The sequence below is a fragment of the Meriones unguiculatus genome, chromosome 1 (genome assembly GCF_030254825.1).
Source record: "Meriones unguiculatus strain TT.TT164.6M chromosome 1, Bangor_MerUng_6.1, whole genome shotgun sequence".
Classification (NCBI taxonomy): Eukaryota; Metazoa; Chordata; class Mammalia; order Rodentia; family Muridae; genus Meriones; species Meriones unguiculatus.
The window spans coordinates 179,740,628-179,768,614 of record NC_083349.1 but is presented as its reverse complement, the minus strand read 5'-3'; the positions used below and the strand labels follow the sequence as shown (position 1 = coordinate 179,768,614).

Sequence of the window (27,987 nt, the reverse complement as noted above, 5' to 3'; positions counted from 1 at the left end):
TCCCAAATCAAGACTGTCACGCCAGCAGCTTCTTTCTCAAAGCTATTTATTCAGTACAAGGCTCCGCTGTACATCAGACTCTCTACTCTTGCTTACACAGTAAACAAGTGGACACCAGCCCTTGGGCTCAGGTTCACAGGTCTTCCCTAGAGAAGGGTATCAGGCCAGGTAAACTCAGGTTGTCTTTCTCGGGTGCCTCGTCCTGGGAACACTCAAGCTCTCCAGGTTCTGAGGGCCTAAGCCTGGCCCACCTGTGGGGTGTGCAAAATGCACAGTGCAAAATGCCTTAGTGATGAACAGCTTGGCTCTTGGGACAACATGGAGTTTTGTCTAATGTCAGGGCGAAATCAAGCCTGAGGCAATCATACAAGACATTCCCATACATCTAGGCTCAGGCTTCCAGGGTAGGACCAAAGACTGATACCAAGAGGGGGTAAAGGGTGGCATGGGTGTCCCTGAGAAGCTCAGTCCAGAGGGCCTTTGTCTAAAGACTCTGAGGGGACAGGTGGCAGGAAGCTTGGGGATAAGGGCAAGAAATGAATAAATTAAAGGGAGCTACCGGGACAAGGGGCCTGTGCTGTCCTTCAAACAGCTGAGGAGTAGACTCGGGTGGGTAATAGGGCAGCAGGAAGAACTTGTTACACTATCTTAAGAAATATCCTTTACCCATCCCCCTCTTCACCACTGCAATGTACAACAAGCCAGGGGCTAAGGGCAGGACTCCGTTTCCCCACCTGGCTTTCAACATGGCACGGGGATAAAGGGCAGCAGCTGAGGGATTTCTTAGGAAGGGGAAGTTACCCCCTGGTCCCCAAATGCTATAAGGCACAATTCTTGGAGGCAACTAGATTCCATCCAAAATATTAAAAAAAAAAAAAAAAAAAAAGGGAAAGAAAGAAAAAAAAAAAAAGGAAACCTTTCAAAACAGAAAACTTTAGATCCCAGGTCTACTGTGACTACGTGAGGGCCTGGCCAACACCCACCTAGCACCACAGGGGGCTAGCATTAGAAAAGTTGTATTTGGAGAAGTAAAAGAGAGAGAGAACAAAAACCCCAACAACAAAAACAAAAACAGAGGCCCAGCCCAATGTCCCAGCTGTGAAGAGGTGTGAAGGACGGCATCTCCAGTCAGAATACATTCGTTACAGTTAATTTAAACAAACAAACAAAACAAAAACAAAAAAACAAAAACAAAACCCTTGGGCGTTTGAAAACCCAAACCAGCTTTTTTCAAAGATGTCCCCCTCATCTGTACCCTTGGATTTAGCAGCGTTAAGAGGGCTCTTGGCTCATGGGTGTTTCCTCTCTGGACTGGTGAGCAGGTCCAGGGTTGGGGTGGGGTTAAGGGGGACTCTGAGCAGGCTCCTCCCTAGCTCCATCCAGCAGCGATGCTACCAGCAGGCTCCAGATGGCGCTGTCCTCCCAGAAGGCGTGGAGCTGGCCGGGGCAGCAGGTGGACTGACGATCTTCTCCCCACAGTTGTTATTACACACAGGAAAAAAAAAAAAAAACAAAAAAAAAAACAAAAACAAAAACAACAACAACAACAACAAAAAACCACAGGCTTAAAAATGCAAACAAGAGAAGCCGAGGAGCCGAGGAACACTGCTGACTCTGTCTCTACATCAGTCCGTCGCTCCCGACAGGCCGTGGCTCAGGGGCTCCTGCCTCCTTGCTCCAGACCCTGACCAGGCTGTTATCAACTTCTGCTCGGCAGCTTTATTTTACTTTTATTTTTCTCTTACTTGTCAGGACTTTGTTGTTGGTTTTTTTTGTGGTGTTTTTTTTTTTTTTTTTTCTGAATTTTTTAAAAACTTAGGACGTGGGGCCACCACAGGGAAGAGGGAAGGGCTGTAGCTCCTCAGTGCTACATACGGGAGGGTGGACTGGCTAGTTCATAGAAGAGCAAATAGGCGTCGCTGGTGCGCACTTGGCTGGACGGCATGGGTGTGACACTGTGGAAAGATCAGGGAAAAGTCAGAGCCTGTCAAGGAAGGTGGGAGGGGGGGCAGGGAAAAGGGGGTGGGGGCATGGGGCACAGGGAGGGACAGGACAACACAGGGCCCAGTGGCTGAGGCTGAGGAAGTATCTAACTTCTATGTCAAGTTAACCTCTGCCTCTGTCCTTGAGAGGTTTTATTATTTTTAAATAGGAGAACTTGAACACACACATGCAGGTGTCCAAGGTGGCCAATGGCAATGAACTCCTGTTCTCCAAAATAGTGGTAAGAGCTCCTAACCACCAAGCCGTTTGTTCAGTGCTACCCTTTTTCTGAGACAGGGTTTCATATAACCTAAACTTGCTAAGTAGCTGAGGATGACCTTGAACTCCTGACCCTCCTGCCATCACCTCTCAGGTGTTTAGTTACAGTTGTGTGCTACCGTACCCATTCTTGACAGCCAAAGACAGGACAGCACAGAACTGTATATGATGTAGCTTTGGGCCCCAGCTTTCTGTCCATTCAGGATGGAAGCTCTGTGAGGTGTTTGCTATCCGGGGGGGCCCGCCTGGATCCCATCTCACCTGGAGTCATTAAAAGTGTGCCATTCGCCCGTTACCGGACTTCGGCAGTAGGCTGTATAATGGCCTCCCATGGTGGTTCCGGAGTGATTGGACACAGCATAAAGGTTGTAAACAGCATGGTCTGAGGAGGGAACACAGGTGTCAAACCCTGGAGGTGTTCCTGTTCCCACGTTCCTTCCCTTCCTCCCTTTTATTCCCCAACCTTTTTTTCCCCCTCAAAAAACAAATTCTACTTAAAAAACAAAACTTTAAAATTTAATTTACTCATTTTGTGTGTGTGTGTGTGTGTGTATGTGTGTGTGTATGTGTGTAGGACAGAGGGACAACATAAAGGAGTTAATTCTCACTTTTGTGTGGGTTTGGGGGACCAACCTCAGGCCATCATCACCTTCACCTGCTGCTCTCCCTCACCAATCCTTACTTCCCGCTTTCCTACTTGGCCAGCTTCCTGCCACTTTGCCTCTCACCTTCCCTCTTCCCTCCTGCTGAAGGGTACTCACTGGTGTTTTCTGAAGCAAATTCTCTCAAGTCCAGGTCTCTTAGTGGGAAATTCACAAATGTTGTGAGCTTGCTGGTTCGTATCCTGGATTCTGAGAACCGCTTCAGGTCTGTGATAGCCAGAAGTCAAGGACAGAAAGCAGGAAGGGAGTCCTTGGGAGACGCAGGTCTTTTCAGGAAGCAAGAATGTCTATTCTGCTTTTTCCCTACTCTGCTCCCCTCCCTTTTTGGTTCCCCCCAAAAAAGTCAGGTCCCCACCCTGGGGGTTAAGGATACGGAGCACCAAGATCTTTGGGAACCTCTGGACAGAGAACTTCTTTATACATCGTTTTCTGGCTCGGCAGCGGCAGCATGTCTGAAAGACAAAGTCAAAGGGGCTAGAAAGAACTCTGGGCCTGAGGCAGTGAAACAACCGCACACTATGAAGGTGGCTGTCCGGTCACTGAGGAGTGACTTACTGGCTTCTCATCCCCATCCAACACGTCCTCTTTGGTGAAGAGCCTCATACAGTCCATTAACGTCACCTCAGGATAACCTCTCTGCAGAGAAAAAAGGTCCAGGTCACGGCCACAACCTTGCAACGCCCCAAGAGGGAAGCTGACCCCGGGCTTACAGCAGGGCGTACCTTTGCAATGGGCAATGAGAGGTCCCAGAAGGGATCGAAGACTGTGGAGCAGTAGCCACAGTCAGTGCACGTTAGGGAGCTCTTTAGCTGCCCTACAAAGAGATCTGGGGAGAGAAAGCCAGGGCGTGAGGAACGCACTGAATGCTTGTCTTCCTTTTCCCACCCACTCTTCCCTTAGTTTTGAGGGCCACAGGTAGAGACAGGGTTCCCAGGAAAAATGACCCCTGGTGTTCTTAAGCAAAAGCAGGTAACAGCCAAAGCAGGCATTTTCTTGTCTATTTACTTACCCCCAATCCGACTGTCTTCCCTCTCAAGATACTTCCTCCACATTTGTCGCCCTTTTTCATCGTCACTGGGGACCACAGACAGGAAGACAGCTGGGTCAGAGCTCAACCCTGGTAGGCTTAAAGGCCTCACTGTCACCCGGTTCACCTCATTGTGGAGGCCATCCAGGAGGAAGCGAAGGAATTCCTGAGCATCCTGCTGACTGAACCCAAGGCAAGTGAGTGACCGGCACCTACCAAGACCCTGTTTGTGCTGCCACCCCCTTTGGGGAGGCCACGCATGCCAGCCCTTACTTATAGCCAACGAAGCGTGGAGCATATCTCTGAATCTGGGTCTTGAACTCAGATGGGCTCACCACATCATTGGGGGATGATGTCCATATGGTCTGGATTAGTTTTGCAAACTCTGTTGGAAGAGTGATCAGCGAGAGGGTGGGGCACGGGTGAGACATTTATCTTTCTTTCTTTTTTTTTCAAGATAGGGTTCCTTTGTGTAGCCTTGGCTGTCCTGGAACTGGCTCTGTAGACCAAGTTGGCCTAGAACTCAGAGATCCACCTGCCTCTGCCTCCCTGAGTTCTGGAACTAAAGGCGTGCACTAGCACTGACCAGATGAGATATTTTCTTTTTTAAAAAGTGATTTTATTTTAAAGTGTGTATGTGTGTAGGTTATATGTGCATGCTTGTAAGTTGCCAAGGAGGTCAGAGAGAGTGCTAGATCCCCTGAAGTTACAGGTTGTTGTAAGCTGTCTGACGTGCATTCTGGGAACCAAACTCTGGTCCTCTGAAAAAGCAGTAAGCACTTTTTTATAGTGCACACCTGTGATCCCAAGTTAAGGTAGGAGGATCAGGCGCTCAAGGCCAGGTTGGGCTACATGAAGCTCTGTCTCAACAAACAAACAAAAACCAGGACAACCAACCAAGCAGCCCCAGGATCAACCAACCAACCAACAAGATGGCACACTGAAACTGGAGTCAGGCATGACACTGTACACCTGTAATCCCAACACCTGGGAAGCTGCAACAGGAGAGTTATGAGCACGGCTCCAATCAGGGTTACACAGCAAGGTTGTGTCTCAAACAACAGAGTCTGAAAGTCGAGTCCCAGCCAAGAACAGGCAAAGAAAGAAAACCAGAGAGAGGGTTGGGGGTGTGTCCACAACACCATGGTCAGCCCAGCCTGGTGGAGCAGAACCACGCCCACACGGAGCTGCTCACCTTCCATGAGGGCTGTGTGCGCGCTGCTGGTGTGGCCGAGGTCCCGCATGTACAGCCTCTGGAGGCAGTAATCTCTCAACTCTCGGGTGTTGCTCAGGCACTGAAGAATTGAGTTCATGAAGCACTAAAAAGATCATCTGGCAATTAGTGGGCGTGCACAGTTCTAGGGTTTTCATAAGCCATGTATTCTCAGCTAATGGCACTATTAGCATGTGGTAGCAGCTTAAAGACATGAGGCAGAGTGGGAGGCCTTCAGGTATGGGGGCTTGCCCTGAAGAGGCCTGCAATTCCCCAATCTCTTCTTTTCTCTCTCTAGCACCCTGCCCACAAGTTGAATGGCTTTGCTTTGCTACACATGTCTGCCTTGTCACAAGCCCAAACCAACAGAGCCAGTAAGCAAGCCGTGAACTAAAACCTCCCAAGCTGAGCCCAATAAACTTACCGTCTTTTTAAGTTGCTTTCTCTCATGCATTTATCATAGGGAAAGCTGACTAACACTGTGGTGGAGTGAAGACCCTTACCCTGTACCTCTATCACAACTAAGCTTCTGTTTCATCTACCCAAAACTGAACTGTCAGCTCCAGGTTCCTGTTTTCTGAGTGAAGGCAGGGAGGTATGAGGCAAGTCCCCACTATGGGAAAAGCCATATAATTGGTTATTTCCTATTGAGGTGTACAAAAGGGTGGGGCACATTGGTCAGGAGTGGGTGGAAATGATGGGAACCAGGAGGAAGGTCCAGGAGAGCAGCAAGCTGGCAGTGACAAGGGCAACTTCCTTTTAGCACTGCTTCCTGCTGGGGGAGGGTGAGACAGAGCTCAGCAATTCACTGAAACACCAGCCAGGAAGGGCCCGTGCCCTTCCCAATTGCCTATATGGGATAGGAAGTTAGCTAAAGCCCGGAGGAGACTCTATGGGATTATCCCAGTCAGGAGAGTGTGGGGGAGCCTCAGAAGGAAAAGAGTGAGTTGGGAGTAACTTACTGTGTTCCCAAGGTTTCGAAGACCGGCCAGACCCTGGGCACTCTTTGAATTCTGTAAGCAGAGAACATATGACATATGAGGATGAGGCACAGAGCCTGGGACTGTGCTAGCTCTCATTCAACACGCTTCCTCTCACGGCTGGAGTGTTCTATTTTCAGCCATGCTCTATGAGTCTTGAAGAAAAGAGGATGGAGAAATGCCTATTTTCAACTCACAAACTATTCTTCAGGGCTTTTAAAATGTATTTCCCCATCTTTTGTTATTTTGAGACAGGGGCTCAGTAGCTAGCCTAGTGAACTTGTGGTAATCCTCCTGCCTCAGCCTCCTGAGTGCTGGGATTGCAGGTATGAGTTTGGGATTACACTTGGCTTCTCTATATTCTTTCTCTGCTACAGTGGCAACCAGGGATTAGAACTAGGGGCTGGGGATTCATAAATCTGGAAATACAGTCAGTTCCTTGTTGAAAGAAAACGAAAGTCCAGGTCGGGCGTGGTGACGAATGCCTGCAGTCCCAGCACTTGGGAAGTGGAGGCAGGAGAATTAAGAATTCAAGGCCAGTGGATTCCAGTACATACATAGTTGAACCCAAAGGCTAGCCTGAGCTATATGAAATGACAAAAAAAAAAAAAAAAAAAAAAAAAGGTTTCATATCTCAAGTCCAGGTACTATTTCAAAGGACCTGTATTTGTACTAGATGTTCAATATATAAAGGAGCTGTCATAACTGGCGCTGTAAGGGGTTGAGAAGGTTCAATGACGAACCACTCTGCGCTTCAATCCTCAGCTGGGAAAAACTAAAGCTGCCTGCCATTCTGAATTGCCAGAGACAGGTGGAATTCTTTCCAGCTGAACTCAGCTTCTAAGGGCTGAGCCAAGGCGGGAAGATCCTCCCTGCCGGCCTCAGGTTTCAACACCGGGACTGGCCACTGGCACCAAGCTGAGGAAGCACCTGGCTAAAGGTGCCACTCGTCTCTACTGTGGAGGCTGGTGAGGGGGCTGGAGAGAGAACAGGTGTGAGATTGCAGGCTCTGAGTGTTATTTGTCAAGGTCTCTTAGCTAATCCTGGGCACACCTCTTGGTTATCAGGAAGCCTTCAGGCTCAAAGGGTTAAAGCAACAGAGGATGAGTTTGTGGATTCGTTGGCATTCCCCTCTCTTAGGAAGGGGCCTGGGAGCAGGCAACTCTGGAGCAACACTGGCTGGAGCATGCGTGGGGCCAGCTCAACCCTGATCAGAACAGGAGCCTGAAATAACTCAGCTAAAATTACGCATGCCATGTGCTGACAGCCTATGAGGCCGTCAGCGGCTCAAAGCCCAGGAGACTGTCAGCTTGAAGGGGGGGTGGGGAGGAGGCAGGTCGAGGGAGGGCTTTTCTCAAGAAGTGTCAGGCCCATCCCACCAGTAAGAGGACCTCCCCCGGTCAGTTTTCAGCTCCAACTCCAGCAGGTAGAGGAGAAAGCATACCGAGAAGGGGTATGCTTTTCTTCCTTCGACTGGAAGAAAAGCTTGCTGGCAGCAAGTCGGGTCCCCCATGACCCTGGCCTGCAGTGCGAACCATATGTGGCCCCAAAGAAAATGTGAATCCCACTACTGGGTGTCACAGTTCAGCGGTAGAGGGCCTGACCAACATTTGTTAAAGATCTTGGGTTCAGCCCCTGGTCGTGGCAAAATGTGCATTCTGCCTTCCTGACAACCGTGGTGGGCCCTGTAAGCGGGCTCCCCCAGAGACAGTCCCTGGGGACAAAGATGTTATTGGGGCTTTGGATGGAGTGCTAAAAGACTCCCTCTTCCCCAGAGCCCAGCAAGAAAGCAGGGCAGCAATCTTCATGCTGCCCGCTTGGAGGCACCCACTGAGGTGTGCCCACACGCGATGCCCACTCACACCTGGTTTCGGTAGCTCTTCACTAGTCCTTACCCCCTGTGCCTGGGACGACATCGGTCTCAACAGGCTGGAGAGACAGAAAGCATCCTACCACCGGTGACCATGTCCACATCCACCAAGGCGGGCTCTCAGCTGAGGCACTTATCTCCCAGTACTAGTGAGGGCGGGGAAAGGGAGGCTGGAGTCACCAGTCCACAGAGGCCCTCCTGTTTCTAGTCTGACTGGGCAGCTGGAAGGTGGGACGCGTATTCTGTCCTCCCTGGTTAGCATTCTGGCCCCAATGCTCCTATTGGCTTGAGGGTAGGGAGAAGGGAGAGGCTCCTCTAAATCACCATTAGAGCCCTCTCATTTGTGTGCGTGTGTGTAGGGAGACATGTTTTCACTTAAAATTTCCTAAACTCCAAAAACACTTGGCAATTTCTTTTTTCCTTTCTTAGACACGGGGTCTCACTATATAGCCCTGGTTAGTCTGAAATTCACTATGTGTGGGGTCTCACTATATAGCCCTGGTTAGTCTGAAATTCACTATGTGGGCCGGATGCCTCTACCTTCCAAGGGATGAGATTATAGGCATTCACCACCATGCCTGACCCCACTGGCCAGGTTTTTAGTGCTCTGTGTAGAAGGTGGGGGTTGCGGGGCTTGGGGGTGGGAGTGGATGGGAGAGCAGGGCTGCTCTAGGCCAGGCCAGATATTCTTCAGCCATGAATAGGAAATCAGGAGCTCCAGGGAAAGTCAGCACTTTCCATTCCAGAGAGGAACAAAATGTCCCAGGAGTGACCTTTCTCACAGGGCAAACAATCCTACCTCGAGGCTGGCAGGGAAAGAGGCTAGGACCAAAAAGGTGGGACAGAAACCCGGTACAGCCAGCCTCTCACAATGACAGCACAAGGAACCCATCCTGGCTGTTTGCCTGGGACCCGTGCGCAGAGTTGAGAAAGTTTGGATCCGGCACCTCCTTACACTCAGCCATCAGCAAACCTAGCTTTGACTCAGTAGCAAGTACTGTTCTAGAGAGCAGATGCCACCTCCATAGTAAACAGCACTCCTCTGCCAGGGCAGGAGCGGGGGCTCAAACAGCCTGTCACTGGGTAATGAGGGTTGGCATCTGGGGATGGGCCTGTAAGAAAGGTGGGCTGAGATTGTGACTTCACACTGGAGACCCCAGCTGAGGGGCATTCTTGCTTTATCTGCATGGTGAGGGTCAGCCATGTGTCCTGGCTGCAAGCAGGGAGCCCGGTGTAGCCCTGGCACGGGGCAGGGCACGCACTGCCAACACGAGAGCTGGTGCCTGTTACATAAGACCTGTCAAGCTCAGGCCCCTTCTCTTTCCCAAATGGACAGTGCCCAGCCTTAGTCCCAGAACTACTCTGGGAGCTGCTTTAATCAAGGAATCTGCTGCCCACTGCGCACAACTGAAAAAGGCCAGGAAGAGAGGGATCATTCTCTCACCTGTCTGCAACCTCTGCCCTTCACAGGGTCAAAGCGCCTTGGCAACTGACCCCCTAGGAGAGAGCCCATTTGGGAACACAGAAGGGGAGGCACTCCCTTTGATCCACCTTCCTTGTTGGAGTTTGGTCTTGGAGGAGTCTACCCCAAGTCCAGCATGCTGCCTGCTCCCTATAGTCACACACCAGCCCTAGTCAAGGTTACTCTCGCCTGCACCTGGTATAGGTGACTGGAATTAAGCGGCCAGGAGCCACCAGGTGCCCGGGTCATCCAGGGAGGAGGGTCAGTGGGCCTCAGGGGCTTGAATATCAACAGGGGAGGGGGTCTAGGGTAAGCCTAGGGAAGGGGGCATCCCTTGCCAGGAGACCCTTGGAAAAGAGGAGAGCTGGGAAGGAACATCCCGGGGCTCAGAGACTCATGGTGGGCTGGGGTTGATCCCCGGAGCAAGCAGGACCCCAGACCTTCAGCGTGGGAGGTACCAGAAAAGGGCCCGCGTACCTTGGCTTTGTTGAGCAGAAGCCCCACGAAGGTAGAGAGCAGCAGGGACGGGGACAGAGGGGAGCGAGGCCGCAGCTCCTTGGCGAGGGCGGGAAAGGGGGCGGCGGGGGGCTCTTCGGGCAGGGTCACGGTGTAGGAGGTACGCATGCTGCGGAGCGGGCGGTGGGCTATGCCCCAAACCCGGAGCGGCTGGCCAAGGGGTTACGGGGCGTCCCCGCGCCGTGCCACAACCCGGACACCGAAGCCGGCGGAGATCCCACAAGATCCCGTCGGCGACGCGGGGCAATAACCGCTACTGCGCGGCCCAGCGCGCTCTCCTCCGCCTCAACCTCCCCACCGCGCGCAGCCAACCGACCGGGCCCGGCGCTCGCGCTCCGGCGGACTGGCTGACCCGCGGAGCTTCCAGCCCTGCGACGTCAGCGCCGGGGCGGGGCCGGGGCCGGGACCACGCCCCGCCCCGCCTCCGCCCCGCCCTGTCCCAGTAGCCGGCACGCGGACGCCGGCGAGGTCGCAGGGCCCGCCCAGAGCCTCGACACCCCTCTCCGGCCCCCTCCGCCCCTCCCGCCACAGAGAGGCGGGAACCCTCCTGTGGCAAAGCGAGGGCGCGCTGTCCCTGGCTGGCCTAGGTGTTGGGACTCCACAAACAAATCTTTGGGGTCTTTGGGAGATGGCCCCTTAGGATCAAGTGTCCGTCAACCTGGAGTGCCTCCGTCCGGGAAGAAGACAATTGGGAGCTTGAGGGTTGCGGACCCTTTTGAAATCCTAGGGACAGCTCACTGTTTTTCAGGGCAGAATGCACTGGCGCACACACTTTTCATCAGCCATGCGGGAACCTAGGTCTTCCAGACGTCCAGCATTCTCGAGATCTGCAGGGGTCTGAGGAACCCTGCCTCGGAAAGCTTTCCAACCGCCTCAGGGGCTGAAGCTCCACTCCTCTAGCCCTAGCTTATCCCATTATCGAGAGAGGCGGCGCCCATTTTTATCAGGTACAATAGGTCACTGGCCCTTCTGGCTCCAGGAAAAGAACATTTTCTGGACCCTCCTAACAAATAACCCAATTCCATCTCTTCTAGAATCTCAAATTTAGCTTTTTGTAAGAGGATGGGAGGAAAGGCGCTCGTCTTGTGTGTTGGGGTGGTCCTGTGTGGGGGTGGTCCTGTGTGGGGGTGGTCTCTGGCTCCCACGTGGACAATGCTTAAAGGCAAAGGGTCTAGGGAGAGGGGTTTGTTTCTGATGCTCTGTCCCCTCACCTAAACAGGGAAGCGCAGGAATCTGCCGGGAGAAAGTATCTCGTTGGGAGCTTGCAGGCTATTTTTAGCCAGTATTTTTAGCGTTTAAAAATACTCGGAGGCAGCAGTGTGCGCTGTTACTCATCTGTGGGCTGCTTCTGTTCCTCCTGGCATGCTCATCCCCACATGCGCACGCGTACCGCGCACACGACCAAAGACGCGTGGGGATTGCGTTCGAGATGCATGTGTGGGCTGTACCTTAGGCTACCCACAAAATAGAAATTTGGTGCAAATAGGAGAGCACGGACAGTCTCTCGCAGTCATGTCCTCAACAGAGATGGCGGGAGGAGGAGGGAACAGGAGCCACTGGGCATTGAGGGCAGTCACGGCTGGAGGCATGATCTTCAGACTTTGACCCAACCTGGACCCTGGACGCACACTACAACAGCCTTTTTTTTTTTTTTTCTTCAAGCTTCCGTCTTTGCAGCTACACCCTTTTCCAGGGGGCAGGTCCCACACTGGGAGCATCAAGGCTCACATTTGGTCACAGCTGTGAGATAACTAGAGCATCTTGCACGTGGTCCAGGAGGCTGTAAAGCTGTCTGTCCGTAGCCTCTTTCCATTATCACCACCCTCGTGTTTCTCTGATCCCTGCCACCAATGACCTTGCTCCTGTTCTGCTCTTAACAGGACCAGAGATGGACAGACGGCCCAGTGGGCAAACACGCTTCCTTCCAAGATTGACTACCTGAGTTTGATTGCCAGGACTACTGACATGGTAAAACAGGAAACCCTGTTCACAAGTTGTCCTCTGACCCCTACACAAAGTAAATAAATACAATAATTTTATTTTAAGACAGGGTCTAACTATGTAGCCCTGAGTGGCCAGGGGCTTGCTATGTAGCCTCATCCCCCTGCCTCTGCCCCCTGACTGCAGGGATTTAAAGGCAAGCATCACCACGCTTGGGTTATTTCTTTTTCTCTTTTTCTTTTTTTAAGAAGCAGAAGGCAGGTGGTGGTGATGGCATGCCGGCACACACCTTTAATCCTAGCACCCGGGAGGCAAAGGCAGGTGGATCTCTGAAATTGAGGACAGCCTGATCTAAAGAGAATTTCAGGACATCCAGAGCTACTCAGAGAAATTCTCTCTTGATAAACCAAAAACCCAACCAACCAACCAACAACAGCACAACAGCAACAACAAAAGTAAAGAAAAAGAAAAAGCCAGAACTAGCTGAGCATGGTGCTCCCATAATCCTAGCACTCAGAAGGCTGAGGCAGGGGCATTCCCAGCTTGAGACCAGCTTGGGCTGCATAGCAAGACCTTGTCTTAACATTTCTCCAGCAGTGTAGCCACCGATGGTGCTCATGCCTGTAAATAACCTCTTATCTATGTTCCTGTAAGCAGCTCCGAGGAAATTCATCGGGTCACCATAACTGGGGCAGAGTAGAAGGAAGAAGGGCGTCAGCAGAAGTGGGAGGGGAATGAGAGGGTGATGGGGGAACGATGGGATGATCAAAACACATTAGATGCATGTATGAGAACATCGTAATGAATCCATTATTATTATAATTATATATGTAGACAGAAAACATTAAAAAAACAACAACAACCAATTGGGCTGGAGAGATGGCTCAGAGATTAAGACCACTGGCTGCTTTTCCAGAGATCCTGAGTTCAATTCCCAGCAACCACATGGCGGCTCCCAACCATCTATAATGAGATCTGGTGTCCTCTTCTGGCATGCAGGTGTACATGCAGACAGAACATTGTATACATAATAAATAAATATTTAAAACAAAACAGAATGAAACACTTGAGGGCTGGTAGGATGGCTCCTCTGGTATAGGTGATGACTACCAAGCCTATCAGCCCAAGTCTGAACTCTCTAGGTTCCATGCAACGGAAGGAAAGAAACGGATTTGGCAAGTTATGCTCTGCCTTCCTCCCATGTACTGAGGCAAGGGTATGCCCACACACAATAAGCGAATGGAATAAAAACACTCCTGCTGGGATGCAGTGTGGTTGCTAGAGTGTTTGCCTAGCATGCACAAAACCCTAGATCCAATCCTCAGCACTGCAGAAACTTACATATATGTAATTCCACAAGATGAGAAGTTCAAGGGCATCCTTACCTATATGGCTATCTACTAGGCTATGTTAATTTCCATAATCACAGCAGGAAACGTTAACTTCTCAATTATAGGTGAAGGACCTTACGGCCCAGAGGGGTCAGTGTTCTGCTGGGACTGCAAAGCTAATCAATACGTAGGGCCTGAACCCAGACTTGTCGTACAGCCAAACTCACACTTTTAACAAATACTAAGAAATTCGAGGATGTTCCTTCTTTTCTCTGCCTACTTGGAAATTCTACTCAAAACCTGGTGTGGTGGTTAGCACTTGCAAGGCAGCAGCAGGAGGATTATAAATTTGAAGCCAGGATGTGTTACAGAATAAGACCTTGTCTTACAAAACATCCAGGCCAGTTCCCCGAGCAGATGGAAGGCTCTGGGCTTGATCCCTTGGACCCTAAAAATGCTTGGTTTTGGGGGAGACACAACTCCAGTGGTAGTGTTACACCTTGAACTTGAACCCCAGAACTACCACAAGCAAAACAGCAACCTTGAGCCTTCTATGAAGCCTTCCCTAATTAATTCCACTCAGTCCTAAACACCCATTACTTCATTCCCTCAATTTGCACGCTGTTAGTTTATCTGAATATGTGTTTAACCTTGTTTTATAACTGCAAAACTTGCAAATGGTCTCGGATGCTGTGTGGCTTGTCTTGGTTGCTCCAGCACTCTGGAACCTCCTCTAGGGCAGGGTTTGAGGTTCCTTAATGAGGTCTTTCCTAATGAAGAGGGCCAGACCAAGCTCTGCTGGGAATCCTGCAAGGTGCAGCTATTCTCCAGGGGAAGGGGTGCGTCCGGTTTTACATGCCAAGCAAGTGTGCTGTGGGGAGGGTGCTGTCCAAGAGTGCTCACCCAGTGTAGCCTGGCTTCTGTGCCGGTGACTTAGACTTAATTGCATGTGCACTCCCACCTTGGCATCATGCCAGCATGCTCTCCCCTCTTTCCTGGGATGCAGGAGGTTGCCGGGGAGGTGTGGGTGTTTCTGGTAGCAGGGAGGGACAGATGGGGAGAGCTGTTGCATGGGAGTATTTTGAGAAATCTAGGGTGAGAGAAACAGATTCACACAGCGTCCAGTCTTGTCCGGCAGGTCTGACTGCTGCCAAATGCAGCCAACAGAGATCTATGGCGTCTTTTCTCAGCTAGCCAAATTCCTGTGAGACCCTTTTTCTTCAGGGCCATTTCCTGAAGTGGGCTGGATCAAAAGGAGCTAGTATAGCCCTGTGGGGTCTGAATCTTGCTGAGGCTCCATGGCTCCTGAGTTGACATCTCCAGAGCCATGTAGGCTAGGCTGAGTCCTGCAGCCCAAGGCCACCCTTTTTCTGAGGCTGCCTGTGCTGTAGGAGAGGGCATTTTCTTTACCTCCCTCAGGGTTAGCTCTGCAAGGGCAGGGGCTGAAACCATCCTGCTGCTCTGAGATCCCAGTGGGCAGCTTTGTGCTCAGGCTCAGGAAGATGTTTCGAGGCCAGTGGCCTGCATACTAGTAAGTGTCTGTCGTTGTCACAGAAACAGATTGCTGGCATGACTGACTGAAAAGGCAGAGGCTCGGAGTTTTGGGGAGGGTTTTGTGGGCTTCCAGCCCACAGTGTACTTTGGGGAGGAGGGTTAGTTTACAGTTTACTCTTCCCATCAGCTGTAGGAAGCCCCACTTCCTTGTAGGAATTAAACCCCCACAGGTCAAATGTTCTTTGCTCCTTCAGGTCCCAGGAAATCTGGCCTGAACCAGCTAGAAGCCCATACACACTTCCTTCTCTTGCTTATAGCTCTGTCTCGGGTGGTAGTTTTATGTATCCATTGAGGTAAGGGGGAACAAGGGCCCACGTGTGCAGCTCTGAGCTCTGAATAGGTTTGTTTCTGATATGGTCAGTGGAGCAGGTCCCCCAGGGGCAGGGAACATTTTGCTAGGCTCGGATTAACTTGTGTTGCTTTGCCCCACCCCAGCACTGTATTAACTTACGGTGACGTCCGGAAGTATATATGTGGGGATGTGTGTGTGTAGGGGTAGTTGATGGGGAGACAGGATGGATGAAGGGTTCTGGACATCAAAGGAGAAATGCTTCATGGGATGAGCACTACACTGATTCTAACAGTCATGCCCAGACCCGCTGCCCTTCCTCTTCAGTAGCTAGGACCTAGCCATGAGGACTCTCACTTAAAGTCTCCTCTGAGTGACCTTAGCACCGACTGAAGCCCACGGGAAGTTTGGCTGGGGTGCAGTGGGCAAGGTTCTCAGGTGGCCTAGCTGGACAAACGAGACAGCAGAGGTACAGACCAGTGGGGCTGAGTTAACAGGGTAGGAAGGCAGGGGTCAGGAAAGGAAGGTCCCCTTTCTGTCTTGGAATTCTCAGGCAGTCACTGCCACCCTCCACTTGTTCTCACCTCGGGGCACCATTCAAGTCCAGAGTCCCACCCGAGAGGTGGATCACATGACCCTGCTTTATGTAATCTCCCTGTCACTGAACAGCTGGAACCCAAGGCTTCAGAAGATGAGTCAGCAACCCCAGTGGCAAACAGGACCCAGAGCCTGGGATTCCATCACTTCTAGAAACAGTTTCCCTGAGCAGAGGGGAAGGATACATAAGATTGTGTGTGCCAGAGAACAGCCTGGGCCAGACCTAGGCCTCAGTCCCTGCCTCTGTGTGGAGGAGGCAGGTATCTAGCCTGCTGACTGTGCTTGGAAGGGCCCTGGGCCAATCCCTGGCTTTCCTTAGGGAGAGGAGGTGAGGCCTGGGAGGGGCCAACACAAGGCCTGAGGCCAGCAGGCAGCTTGCCAGGGCTGGCCAGGGAGCAGCTGGGGGGTGGATCATAGGAGGATTAGGAGGGATTGTAGGGTTAAAGCACAAGCCTGGCAGTGCTCAGTCGGAACAGCTTGTCCTTCCATAGGCCCTGGGGAACAGAGGAGGTGGGGCGGAGGGGGAATCGACTGGGTTGGCACCCTCTGGCTCTAGGCTTTCTGCAGGGCTGAGCCACCTGGGCTGGCTTGCACTCCTCGCTGGGATAGTGAAACACCTTGATGGCTCCTGGCTCATCCACCTGCATTTTTAGTGAAAGCGGAGCCTCAGGGGAGACCCTCAGAGTCTCAGGGCTAAGCCGTACCCTCAGCCACCAGCATGTTGGTGGTGCTTACGCTCCTCCCCCTGCCAGTCCTTCACTTATGCTCAGTGGAGCTTGTGAAGGTCCAAGTTCAGGTCGGCCGTTACTGTTTTACTGGATTGAGATGCCTCCGCATTCATTGTTTGCTTTGAGCCTTGTGGCAGCCCTGTGAAGTGGGCAGGGCAGGTGCCATTGCTCACTTTTATAGAGGAGGAAATACATCTGAGCTGATAGCTCTCCAAGGTTAAAAGGTCAGACCATGCCTCTCAGAGGTCATGGGCATCCTGCCTCAGCCTCAGATGACCTCTTCTTTTCCTACGGCTAATGACAAAACACTCAGGCCTGCCTCCTACTGTAAATTGCGCTAGAATGGATTTCCCGAAGTGAGCTGAAGGCAGGCTGAACACTTCTTGTCTCCTAAAGCACCTGGTCAGGTGCAAAGACCACTGACCTTTACTGAGCCCCTACTATGTGTCAGGCTCTTTCATGGTAATTTATGAAGTAGAAACTACGAGCGCTTTCATTATACAGAAGAGCAAACAAGTTTAGAGGTTAAGGAAACTGCCTGAGAAAACCAGGTGTGAGGTGCAGAGAACTCAGTGCTAGGTGCAGAGGACAGAGCTAGAAAGCAGAAAACTGTGAAAAGAAGCCACACTTTGTTCTAAAAAGAAGCCATCCCTGGAGAACAGAGATTACTGAAGTGCTTGTGATGGGGCAGATTTCAAGGCACCAAAACAGTCAGTCTCACTCTCTTAGGATACAATCAGCTCCTAGGATTGAGCACAGGAGTGCTGAGGTTGTGTAGAGGCCTTAGGCCGGGGAGACCTTCTCCCCGGTGGGGGGTATTGTACCTAGTGGGACTCAGGATGAAATGCTAGCTCAGCCTTAGGCCATTCTCGACCACCTAACAGTGATGTGCCTTGCTTCTAGGTGGGAGGGATGGCGGTGCCAGTGATCGAGTTTGCTCACGGCATGTGCTGCCCTTTAAGGTCCTTTCTGAAAACAATTCTCTCTGGCCCTGGAGTAAGGTAGGGACAGGTGTCCCCAGGAGAAGTGGTGGGAAAGGGGAAGCAGAATCCAGGATGAGTCGTGTGTAGGCTGTGGGGAAGATGACAGATTGCCATTGGATCCTGGGCAGGTTAGCAGATGATGGGGGTCTGTAGTGTAGCCTTTGGCCAAGAAGGCTTCAGCCTCGGCGTGTTTAGACAACCCAAAGAACGTGTGTTGGGGCAGATTTTAAGGTGCTGTCCCAAGAGCGTTTGCTTCCGAGGGCCTGGTGAACTCACTGTTAAGCCCACAGGTGATTCTGATGCAGGCTGCCGACAGACCCCACAAAAAAGCATGCATATACAAGAAGTGCCTTTCTTCTGAACAAAGGAGTCAGCAGAGGCTCAGACCACCGAGAGGAGCATTTTCATTGCCCCTCACCCCTATGAACAACACTAGACATGTTCTGAGTGGACCCTACCCCATGCTCATGCCTGTAGCCAACCCTGACTGTTAGGGTCTGAATGTCCTGGGAGACACAGCTTTTGCATCTCATGCTACTTCCCAGGTGCCCCGGCGAGATCAAAACACTTTAAGTAATACTATCGAAGTTGTTCCAAAGCTTTTCGTCAGGATACGCCTTAGTCTATGACCCAACTGTGGCCCCTGGTCCTGAACAAGCCCTCTAAAGCACTATTTCCTGCTGCGGCATAGCGTTCCTTTACAAAGGGCATATGAGGAGGGGTACATAAGGAAGCAGAGAACACAGCGGCCAGTCCTCTTGCCAACATGCTTGCCCACCTATGTGTTCTTCGGCCCATTTATCCACTCACCCATCCATCCACCCACCCACCCCTCTCCTCCCCCGGCACCCCTTCCAATCTATTCATCCATCCATCCATCCATCCATCCATCCATCCATCCATCCATCCATGCAATCAGCAGCAGGTCAGCTGAGCTCTGAGTTGCCAGAGGCACTGGGGCAGGGAGGTAGAGATTGGATCATTTTAAAGCTCCGAGAGCGCGCCACCTAATGGACACACCAATAACTACAGGAAAGGCAGATTGTAGTCCTTGCCACTGGGAGGTGTGTTCAGGGACTGGATGCAAACAAGGAAGACCATGCCAACCCTTGGTCTATCTCCAGCGAAGCCTCTCCCCTCATTCCAGTCCAGGCAGGCTGGAGCACTTCGGTATTAGATCATCTCTATCCCTAGACAAAAGACTCTACACTATTTTCTGCAAAGATACAAATCCTACTATCCAGATGCCCTGGGTTCTGAACCTGCCAGCATTAGGGGGAGGGTCCCCCTACTCCTATCTCATGCCCGGACAGGAGGAGAAACATCCAGAGCAGGGATGGAGTGGGAGGATGGCTCTCTTCGCACAGGGAGCATGGTGGTCACTACCACTCTGGCATCCGGCCCTGAAAGCAGCAGAGCCTAAAGGGGACCCTAACACTGGCTGGGAGAGCACAGGGTGAGAAGAGCATTGCAAAGATAAGGGTGTCTGAACATCCTAGAGCATCTTTGGACCATTCCCCTAAGTGTGCAGGTCTTTGGGGCATGGGTCAGCCCTTCCCCTCAGCTCGGGGCCCTGGGGCCACCAGCCACGGGACAAGCCCCCACTGCTTGCATTCACTAGTGCTGCCATCAACCATCAGTTAGGTTCCTAGCCTGGCTCTTTCTAATGCGGGCTGTCTCCCCAGCCCGTCACCAGATCCCCAAGAGTAGACTCACCATGGTATCTCGCCCTGGAGAACTGGAGCGGCTGGGCCCAGAGGCCTGGCCCTTGCTCTTTTCCCACAGTGTGTAGCGGCCACTTGGTCGGTAGGTAGGACTGAGGACTTCAGGGACTCGGGAGGGAGGGGCTTGCGTGAGCACCTGTGGGGCACTGCCCTTGCGACCATAGTTCTCCAGGTAGTCTGTCAGGTACTCAGAGCGGCTGGCTGCTTGGTAGAGGCCCTGCAGGGCACAGAGCTCCTTCCGTGTGCGGGCCAGCATGGGGCTGCGGCCCAGGTTCCCGGGATCTATCCGGTAGCCTTCTGAGGTCCGGTAGCCATCTGAGGTCCTGTAGCTATCTGACGTCCGGAGGCTGGAGAAATCCCGGGCCAGATCTGATTGGCTGTTCGATTTCTTCTGGTTCAGGGTTGACCCCTGGTCTCGGGCATTCATGGTCAGGTAGCTGAGGGAGTTGCTGGTCACTCCATAAGGGAATCCACTGCCTCCGTTGAGTCCACTGCCTGAAGGCCTTTCATTACCACGGGTCTGGCTCTCAGACCGCTTACTACCCCCAATGATGTCAGGTCTCAGCATGGGGCGGCCCCTGTCATAGTCCAGGATGGAGGAGGGGCCATAGGTGCGGGGCCTTGGGAGGAAGTTGGTGGGGGAGACAGGCTTGAAACCAAGTTTTTCCTTCTCCAGGAAGGAGGCAGCCAGGTTGGCCCCATAGGAGGAGGGGGTGTAGGTGCCATAGCCTGATTTGGCATAAGGGGCATCTGTGTAGCGGGACGATTCTGTATAGCGCTTCAGGGTGGAGGAGAGCTGGGACATCCTTCAGGGTGGCACTCAGTGGGTACTGGGAGCCTCATGGGCTGAAAGACAAAGAGAGCAGTTGTCAAAGGGCCCTGCGAGGTACCAGGCCCACTCTGGGCTGGCTCTTTATGGTAGGTGAGCCAGGGCCTTAGAGCCCAACAGGGGCCACTTAGGGCCTGTTTACCAGAGGCAGGCTAGCTTCAACACACACTCAAACAGGTAAGTACATGGCTTGTGTGTACCCCTCCCCCTGCCCCTGCCACACACACACAGGAAGAATCAGCAAGAGGCCCAGCCCCTCCAGTTCTCCAGCCACCTGTGTCAGAGACTCCAGCTGAATACCATGTGGGTCTTCTTGTAAGTCTTGGCAGAAGCTTCAGAGCTGGTGGGGGCCCACCACCCTCAGTGTCACAGACTGGGGACAATGAGCATTTTGAGTCCTAACTGCTTCTCTACCTTTGGCAAGCAGTACTACTTCAGGTATCAGATTCCTTCCCCTGGAAATGTCATGAAGACCGTGAGGAAAACAGGGCCTCGGGAGGGGAAGTTGAGGGAGGTGGTGAGGGAGCGTCCGGCAGAAGGGCTGGACTCTGGTCTGCAGACCTACCTTTGTGTTCTTCCTTGGACGCAGGCACCTGCTGCTTGCTCACACAGCAAGGGGGACTCTGGTGAGGTAGAACCTATCTATCCCTTCCCTGAGTTTGGCCTTGTCATCTAAGTGGACCTATGGCCTCCTGGGAGGTTTCCATACCAAAGCAGGTGCTAAACTGATCCTGGTGTTACTTGACTTGTGGCGCCCCATAGAGTCAAGGTCATGTACTGCAGACATTCCCAGACTTCCAAGATTTTTGCAGATTAATCATTGAAGGTGGAGGCTGAATAGCTCTAGAGGTATGCAATTGTTTTTAACCTCTCTATTGTACAGACAGGAGCAGTGATGCTTCTTTACCCAAATTCACATGCTATCTAGAGTCAGGATTGGAACTCAGGTCGTGGCCCAGCACCCTTTCACCTCAGCCTTGCTTTTACCATTCCTCATCAGAGTTAGGATGTTCTGGAGACTCCTAGAATCCCCCCTCTGTGGGGAAGATGATTTGGAGAAAGGAGCAAGGCAGGGGTTAGGCTTTCTTCAGGGACTCTTAAGTGGGGGGAGGGGGTTAGGGTGGTGAGGGGGAGAGAGACCTAGCCAGGACTCTCAGAGTGGCATATGATTCTTAAAATCCCTCTTGTGTGTGTGTGTGTGTGTGTTCATGATATCTATGAAAGTCAGAGGACAACTTGTGGGAGTCAGCTCTCTCTTTTCACCGTGCAAGTTTGGGGGTTTGAATGTGGGTCGTCCCAAGGGTTGGTTTTGACTCCTGCTGCGACAGACAGGCTGAGCAAAATTACATTAGTTACTTAACCTCTTTCTGCCCCCCCCCCCCCATTTCCTCACATACTAATTATCAGGGTTCCTATCTCTCAGGGTTGTTGTGGAGAATAAGTGAGATAATAACACGTGAAAGCGCTTAACAATGACTGGCTATTATCTCCTCTCCTAGCTAGCCCAGCCAGGCAGCCCGGCTCCTCCCTTTGTAATCTATAATAATGGCAGGGCTGTCCATCTCCTGGCCGGGCTGGCTTAACCTCAGCCTGGGCGCCAGGCTTCCCCTTACCATCCCCTGGTGAGTTAAGTGGCCAGTGAGTAGACATCTAGCCATTCAGCAGAAACTGTCTTAAGCAGCCCACAGCTTGCCTAGGCCAGCAGCCCAGCTCACTAGGGCAGAGAGGAGTTCGTGCCAAGCCCCAAATGCTGAGAGCTTGGCATGAAGGTTGCAGAAACTCAAGCCACTCAAGGCTTGGGAAAGAAGCAGAGATAGAAGGCGAGCGGGTGGCCACAGGACAGCGTTCCTTAACTGTGCCAGAGACCTCCAGTAATTTTCAGTCCTGGCTGGCAACCAGAAAGGCTGCCCATTTTCTTGCCTGGCCCAGGGGACCCCAATACTCTTTGGGGTATATACTTCTTTGTCTACTATGTTTCCTTGTCTGGTGCAACTTCAACTCAGCTCTGGGAAATAGTAAGTGGGAGAGGATCTGAAGTAGCAACAGAGGGAAATCACTGTGGGGAAACAAACAGAGGCCTAGGAGTGGGGGCAGGGGCCCTGACCTGCTCTGTTTCACTTTGGAGAACTCCATCAATAATTCAAAGTCAAAGAGACTCCAGGTCTCCTGAGCTGGGCTAAGAGACGCCCGGTAGCCAATCAGATGGGCCCCTACCCTCAGGGTATGAGCTCATGGCTCCTCCCCACGGCTCTCCCTCCCTTCTCCCAGACTGAGGCTCTTGGTGAATCGGTATTCTGTGGGCACTGCCTCAAGCCTGTGACCTCTCTTAGCCCGGAGAATGACGCACAAGTGCCCAGGCCAAACAAGATACAGCAACAGGGACAGACAGCGTGCTGTGAAATCCTGCACCTGGAGTCCCATCTTGTAGCTCATAGAACCCTGGGGAGGGGTCCCCAATCCCACAGCGGTCCCCAATCCCAGCTCTCTTGTCTGCTCCAATCTGGCAGCCTCTCCTCTCCCCTCAGTACCACCAGCTACTCCATCCCAGCCCCTGGAAACTGGCAGCACTCATGTCTGCCTCACAGATCCCAGGGCTAGGAGGTTCCTTTTTGGAGTTGAAACCTGGCACATCTCTCTCCCCTCCACTAAACCCTACTCTTCCTGGAGAAAAGTACCAGCACCTTATAGGTGAGGAGACAGTTTAAGGTGGTCTCTCTTGGCGTTACCTGGTCCTGCTGTCCCTGGAAGCTACTGAATGCACCACAGTCGGGCGAGAGCCTCGGTTGGGGAATCTGGCTGTGGCCTTGCTTCGCAAGACAGGGACAGGAAGGGCAGCACTCACATGGCTTCGAGTCTCCCCGTTGCCACAGGAACGACTGGGACTGAATGGCTCTTTCATGGGGCAGTGGGAGGCCGGCCTATTGGCTGGGATCCCCCATACTCCTCCCTGTCCAGTGTGGGGCCCCTGCTGCCTGGCTCCTTTCATTGTTTATCCAGAACTGGCAAGTTCAGGCATGTGGCTCCTGGCTGTGCCTCTCCAGGGTGCCTGCCACCTTGGACAACCTGCGGTAGTCCCTACCCATGCTTCTTCCTCATGCCATTTTTACGGAGATGTTTTTGATACCTCCCTTCCTCTCTGAGATGTTCCATCATTTTTGTAAAGTTTACCCCTGAATGTGGCAGGCTGGCAGTTTCCCACACTCCCATAGACCAGACACCAGACTCACCAAGGACCTTAAATGCAGCTTCTGTCTTTAACTGCCAGGCAGCCCATACCACGTACATCTGACCCTCCCTAGCCTTTCCGGCTCAAACATAGAGTCCCAAAAGTCTCAGAGCAGATGCAAGCTTGAACTTTCTCAGATATGTAAACTCAGGCTTACAAACATAATTGCCAAGGTTATATTGTTTGCATTAAATTAAAACGAAAAGGACATCCATATTTCTAAATGCACAAGAAAGTTAAATAGTGTTTGGTTTTTTTTTTTTTTTTTTTTTTTTTTTTTTTTTTTTTGACAAGTCTTACTTTATAGCCTAGGCTGGCCCCAAACTTTCTATCTTGCCTCATGCCCCAAGTGCTGGGATTATAAGTATGAGCTACCACACCCACCTAATAGTGAAACTTTCAAATGAAGTTCTTACCGTTCATATTTCTGGTCTTAACGGGTCTTAACCTTTAAAACCACACTGACTTGGGCTAAGTGCCTCTTTCCTCCCAGCAGCTTTAAGCAGTGGATGCTATCGACAGGTCTACCTGCAGATTAAGGGAGAAATTCTGCGAGTAATGTGGATCACCTCCCGAAGGCAGGCTGCTGTAGGGTTGGAGCTGGGTGGGGCCTGTGCTCTGTCCACTACAGTCACGCTCAAGTCCCTGGAGCAGGATGGTGGGCCTGTGGAGTCCAGCAAGGACCCCTCCAGGACGCAGATGTCCAGGAATCCGGCCAGGAGAGATGACTCCTTGCAGAAGCCCCTGGATTTTCCACTGTAGCTGAATGAAAGTGAAGCCTGGTGCAACCTGAGCTGCAGCACAATACTGATCGGCCGCGAGATGGAGAGAGAGGCCTCTATTTCATCTGCTGTGCCAAGCTCCATGTGTTCCCTGGTACTGGCATCTACCCTGGCACAGGCTCCTGGGCCTCAACCTGATTGCGGATATGTCCCTGAGCCTCCTTCTCCAGGCTGCTGCTTAGCCCACTCCCCATGGTACCCGCACTAGGTGAGTCAGGGGTTGAAACGAACCCTGTTCCCCGTGGCAGCCTACCTCCTGGCATCAAGTCACTGTCATCAGCCACTGTCATTTCCTGTAGCTCACGTGAAGGGCTCCCCAACCAGCCCAGCTAGGGGAGGGGCTTAAGCCTCAAGAATCCCAGGCACTCCTGGCCCTGGAGGCAGAGGAAGGGTGATGCCTCACATCTCAGCAGATTCCAGATGTGCTCACCTTTCCGAGCAAAGGCCTATCCACATCTGTAGCTTTGCCTGGACTTTCCTTCCACACCCCACTAGACACACTTCATGGACACACCCCAAATAGCACTAAGTCCCTTTTTCCTCCTGTCCAGATGTTCAGGGCGGGTCAGCGGGGAGTCCCAGTTGGTCTCACAAGGTGCTTGGGAACCTCCATAATGGTGACCTCAGAGCTTCCCAAAGCTGCTTGCTAACCTCATCAGAATGTGCTGACCTGAGGAGTAAGAGAGGTGAGAGAGGGCCCTGTCATACCTATGACCCTTCCTCTTGGCTTCCTGGATCCTCGCTACACTCTCTGACCACAAGTGTCCACCCTTGGCAGATGTGGGAAAAATGGCCAGAGGATGGGGATGGCGTACATTTTATGTGTTATACTATTGGCTCCTCTCAGGCCCCTCGAGGCCCCAGCCTGACCCCCTTGACCTGTTGTCGGCACCGCTCTCTGTTAGAGGCTGGTTCACGGAAACCCACCCACTCTTTCACAGAATCCCCTCACCTTTGAGGGAACTGAACAAAGGAATTTGTACCAGTCTCCATTTCTCTTGCTCTTAGGAGGCGCCCAAAACTTGGGGAGGGGAGGGGACATGAGGAGGTTAGGTGAAGAGATCAGAGAGTAAAGAGATTAAGACAAGCTCCTGACTTGTGGAGAAGAAGTGGGTGGGCCCAAGAGGCATCAATATAGGGTGTTTTTTTTTTTTTTTTTTATTTGGGGTTGGGAAGGATGGATAGCTTTAAGAAAAGGCAAAGAAACAGGCTTTCTGGAAACAGAGATACCTTTCAATTCTCTTTCCCACCTGCTATACTCAAGTACCCTCCTAGTGCCCCCTGCTCTGGAGGGAGTCCTGTCTCTCTCCCTCTCCTTTAAGGCTTCGGCTGTCCTCTGTCCCCATATCTTGATGAGCACTTGGGCTTGGTTACATCACTCACCCGGCCCAGTGGGTGGCCTCTGGAATGCTCCTCCAAACTCACTCAGGGCTTACTTGGGTCACTCAACAGTCCCTGAAGCTCAGATACCAAAGAGAGAGTCACTGACCTGTGTATGGAGGGTACTGGATGGGGCCTGGGGGCTTCTTTCCCAGCAGGGAAGGGACTGCAGTGTGGAGTCCAGAAGCTGGAGTCTGGCTGGGGCTGGGTAATCCGGAGCTCAGGTTACGCTAGCTAGATATATATAGTATCTTATCTGACCTCGCAGAGATGGCAACTCACTTGCATTCCAAGCCCCAGGAGAATTAAAGGGGCAGTGACAAGCCCACCTTCCACCCGATGCCCAGGGGCCGGGTAGTGGCCGGGTGGTGGCCGAGAACTAGCCAGGATCCTGGAGGGGGTATATGGAAATAAAACAATGGGAATGATCAAGGGGGAATAGGATAGAGGGCTGGGGCTGAATTTGAGTCCCAAACATGGAGAAGGTGGATTCTGTAGAGCTGTCAGTCACAGAGTGAGCGTACGGGAAGAGGCCAAACTGCTAGCTAGTCCAACTGCTGGAATTTTGAGATAGGGAAGAGCTACCCCCAGGACAGAGAGAGCCCTCAGCACTCAGGTTTCAGTCCAGTCTTCTTTCTTTCTTTCTTTCTTTCTTTCTTTCTTTCTTTCTTTCTTTCTTTCTTTCTTTCTTTCTTCCTGAATTCCTATTCTTCCCCTTATTGGATCCAAGATAGCTTTTGAGGGTGCTTAAGTATCTTAGCTATGTAATTTGTAAAACATGAATAATAGAGTCAGCGTGGTGGCACCTGTCTTTAATCCCAGCACTTGGGAGAAAGAGGCAGGTGGATCTCTGAGTTCAGGGTCAGCCTGGTCCATGAAGCAGACAGGGCTACACAGAGAAACTGAAACTCTGTCTTGAAAAATTAAAACCAACCAACCAGCCAACCAACCAACCAAACAAAAAAAAACATGAGCAATAATAACAGTTGTGATTATGGTATGCCTCACAGTGATGAGGATAACATAATAGTTTTAAGTTTCCTCGCACGTGGCAAGAATTCAATAAATGACAATCTTACTGACTATTTTCACTTTTCTAATCACTGCTGTTAGCAGCAGCGGGCAACCTTTTCCTAGAAGGTGACCCTCCCTAGAAGAAAAGGCCTCAGGCTGCCCCTCAAGGGATTGCTGATGCCAGAGACTAGCCATGTGGTTTTCTGAAACTGGTCTACATCCCCAAAATGGAAAGGGTAGACAAATCTTGCCACCTTCCCAAGCCAACAGGCCAAACCTTCTTGGGCTCCTTTCCCCATTGCTCAGAAAAAAAATAGCAAGTTGCGGCTTCCCAGTGCTGCCAGGAGTAGTGCTTGGCTCCCGAGGGGCTGTTCCAGTGTACCTGTTGGAGGGCTCAGGGTTCCCCGGGCAGCAAAGGGCAGCAAAGTCAGGCTGGACAGGGTCATTAGAGGAGGGCCTCTCTGGCCTTGGTGCACCTGTCTGCTCCCAAGATGAGTCTTCTTCTCTCCCTGGAGACTGGAAGGCCCTGGGGCTGGTGCCTCCACCCTGTCTCAGCACGGGGTACTGACTCAGACTGGGTCCTATGATGCACTTTAGAGGACGCCCTCATTCCAATCCTCATTCCAGAGTGGCATGCATCTACAGAATCAAAGAGTAGGGGACACCCCCACCCCAGCCCATCCGCCAGTTTCCATGCCTGTTGTTTTGTGTGTGTGTGTGCCTGTGTTTGGGAAGACAGGAAGTCCCTTCAGAGATCTTCAACTCAACCTCATTCTCAGAGGCTCTGGGGTCAAGAGCTAGGAGTTCTCGCTCCTCAGAAGAGCTAGGATCGGTTGTCCAGGACTCCCCTGGACAAACTGCATGTCAGGGAACACAGCAAAGCTGCTTTTGCTTTGGGATTGGTGAGAATTTCAAAGTTGCCTCTTTCTGATTTGGGATTGGTGGAAAAATTTTTTCCCTTCCGTTTAACTGAAGGCTCCCCCCTAAGCCCTCTTCGCCCCCACCCCCCGCTTTGGAAAACTGATCAGAGACATCCCCAGGAGGTGTAACAACAGGGAAGGAGGTAGTTGCACGCACACGTGGGGAGAGGGGGTGTCAGGGTCTGGGCGTCATTCTCAGGCCACCACACCACGCGGGGAGCGGAGAGTGTACCCGTGGTTACAGTGTTTCCCCAGAACACATTGATCAGCGCACAGATGGCTCTTCCTGGCACCCTGAACTGTCAGCTGGCAGCCCCTCTCACACACTGGCACCACAACTGGAGTTCCCCCACACAGCTGGCCTTCGCCCTACATTTCTCATGTCCAGACTGCCCAGGCTGTCCTTGACACCCTACTTTCCGAGCCTCCAAGGCTGGCACCGACCCTGGCTTTTCCCTTCCCCGATCTGCGACAGGTGGCACGTACCTGCCTCTTCTCGGAGGATGGACGAGTCGAACCGGGCACGAGCATGGAGCTGCGGATGAGTCCTGGCTGGTACTGGCGCGGCGCAGCGAGCAGTGGCTGACGCAGAGGGCTCCCTGGCCTCGCTCGGTGCCTGCCCGCCTCTCCCCCACCTCCGCCGGGGGCCCAGAAAGGACCTCCCCGGGAAATCGGCGCCACCCAGCGGGCAGCCGCC

The 27,987-nt window shown here is 52.2% G+C and overlaps 1 protein-coding gene across 3 annotated transcripts; it reads right to left on the bottom strand.

Moving 5' to 3' along the window:
• Positions 1–29: 29 nt before the first annotated feature.
• Usp2 (ubiquitin specific peptidase 2) lies at positions 30–27,916 on the bottom strand. Of its 3 annotated transcripts, none has more exons than XM_021636904.2 (12): positions 27,777–27,916; positions 19,132–19,985; positions 6,127–6,177; positions 5,147–5,270; positions 4,225–4,336; positions 3,934–4,133; positions 3,647–3,750; positions 3,480–3,560; positions 3,298–3,376; positions 3,024–3,131; positions 2,524–2,644; positions 30–1,955 (listed from the first exon to the last, which is right to left on the bottom strand). In XM_021636904.2, the coding sequence occupies exons 2-12, from the start codon at positions 19,942–19,944 to the stop codon at positions 1,868–1,870; spliced, it is 1,881 nt and encodes a 626-aa protein (XP_021492579.1). In that variant the 5' UTR covers positions 19,945–19,985; positions 27,777–27,916; the 3' UTR covers positions 30–1,867. The 3 variants fall into 3 exon arrangements, with proteins under 3 accessions (XP_021492579.1, XP_060228227.1, XP_021492581.1); XM_060372244.1 differs by lacking the exon at positions 27,777–27,916 and adding an exon at positions 22,695–22,849; XM_021636906.2 differs by lacking the exons at positions 19,132–19,985; positions 27,777–27,916 and adding an exon at positions 9,954–10,350.
• Positions 27,917–27,987: the final 71 nt, after the last annotated feature.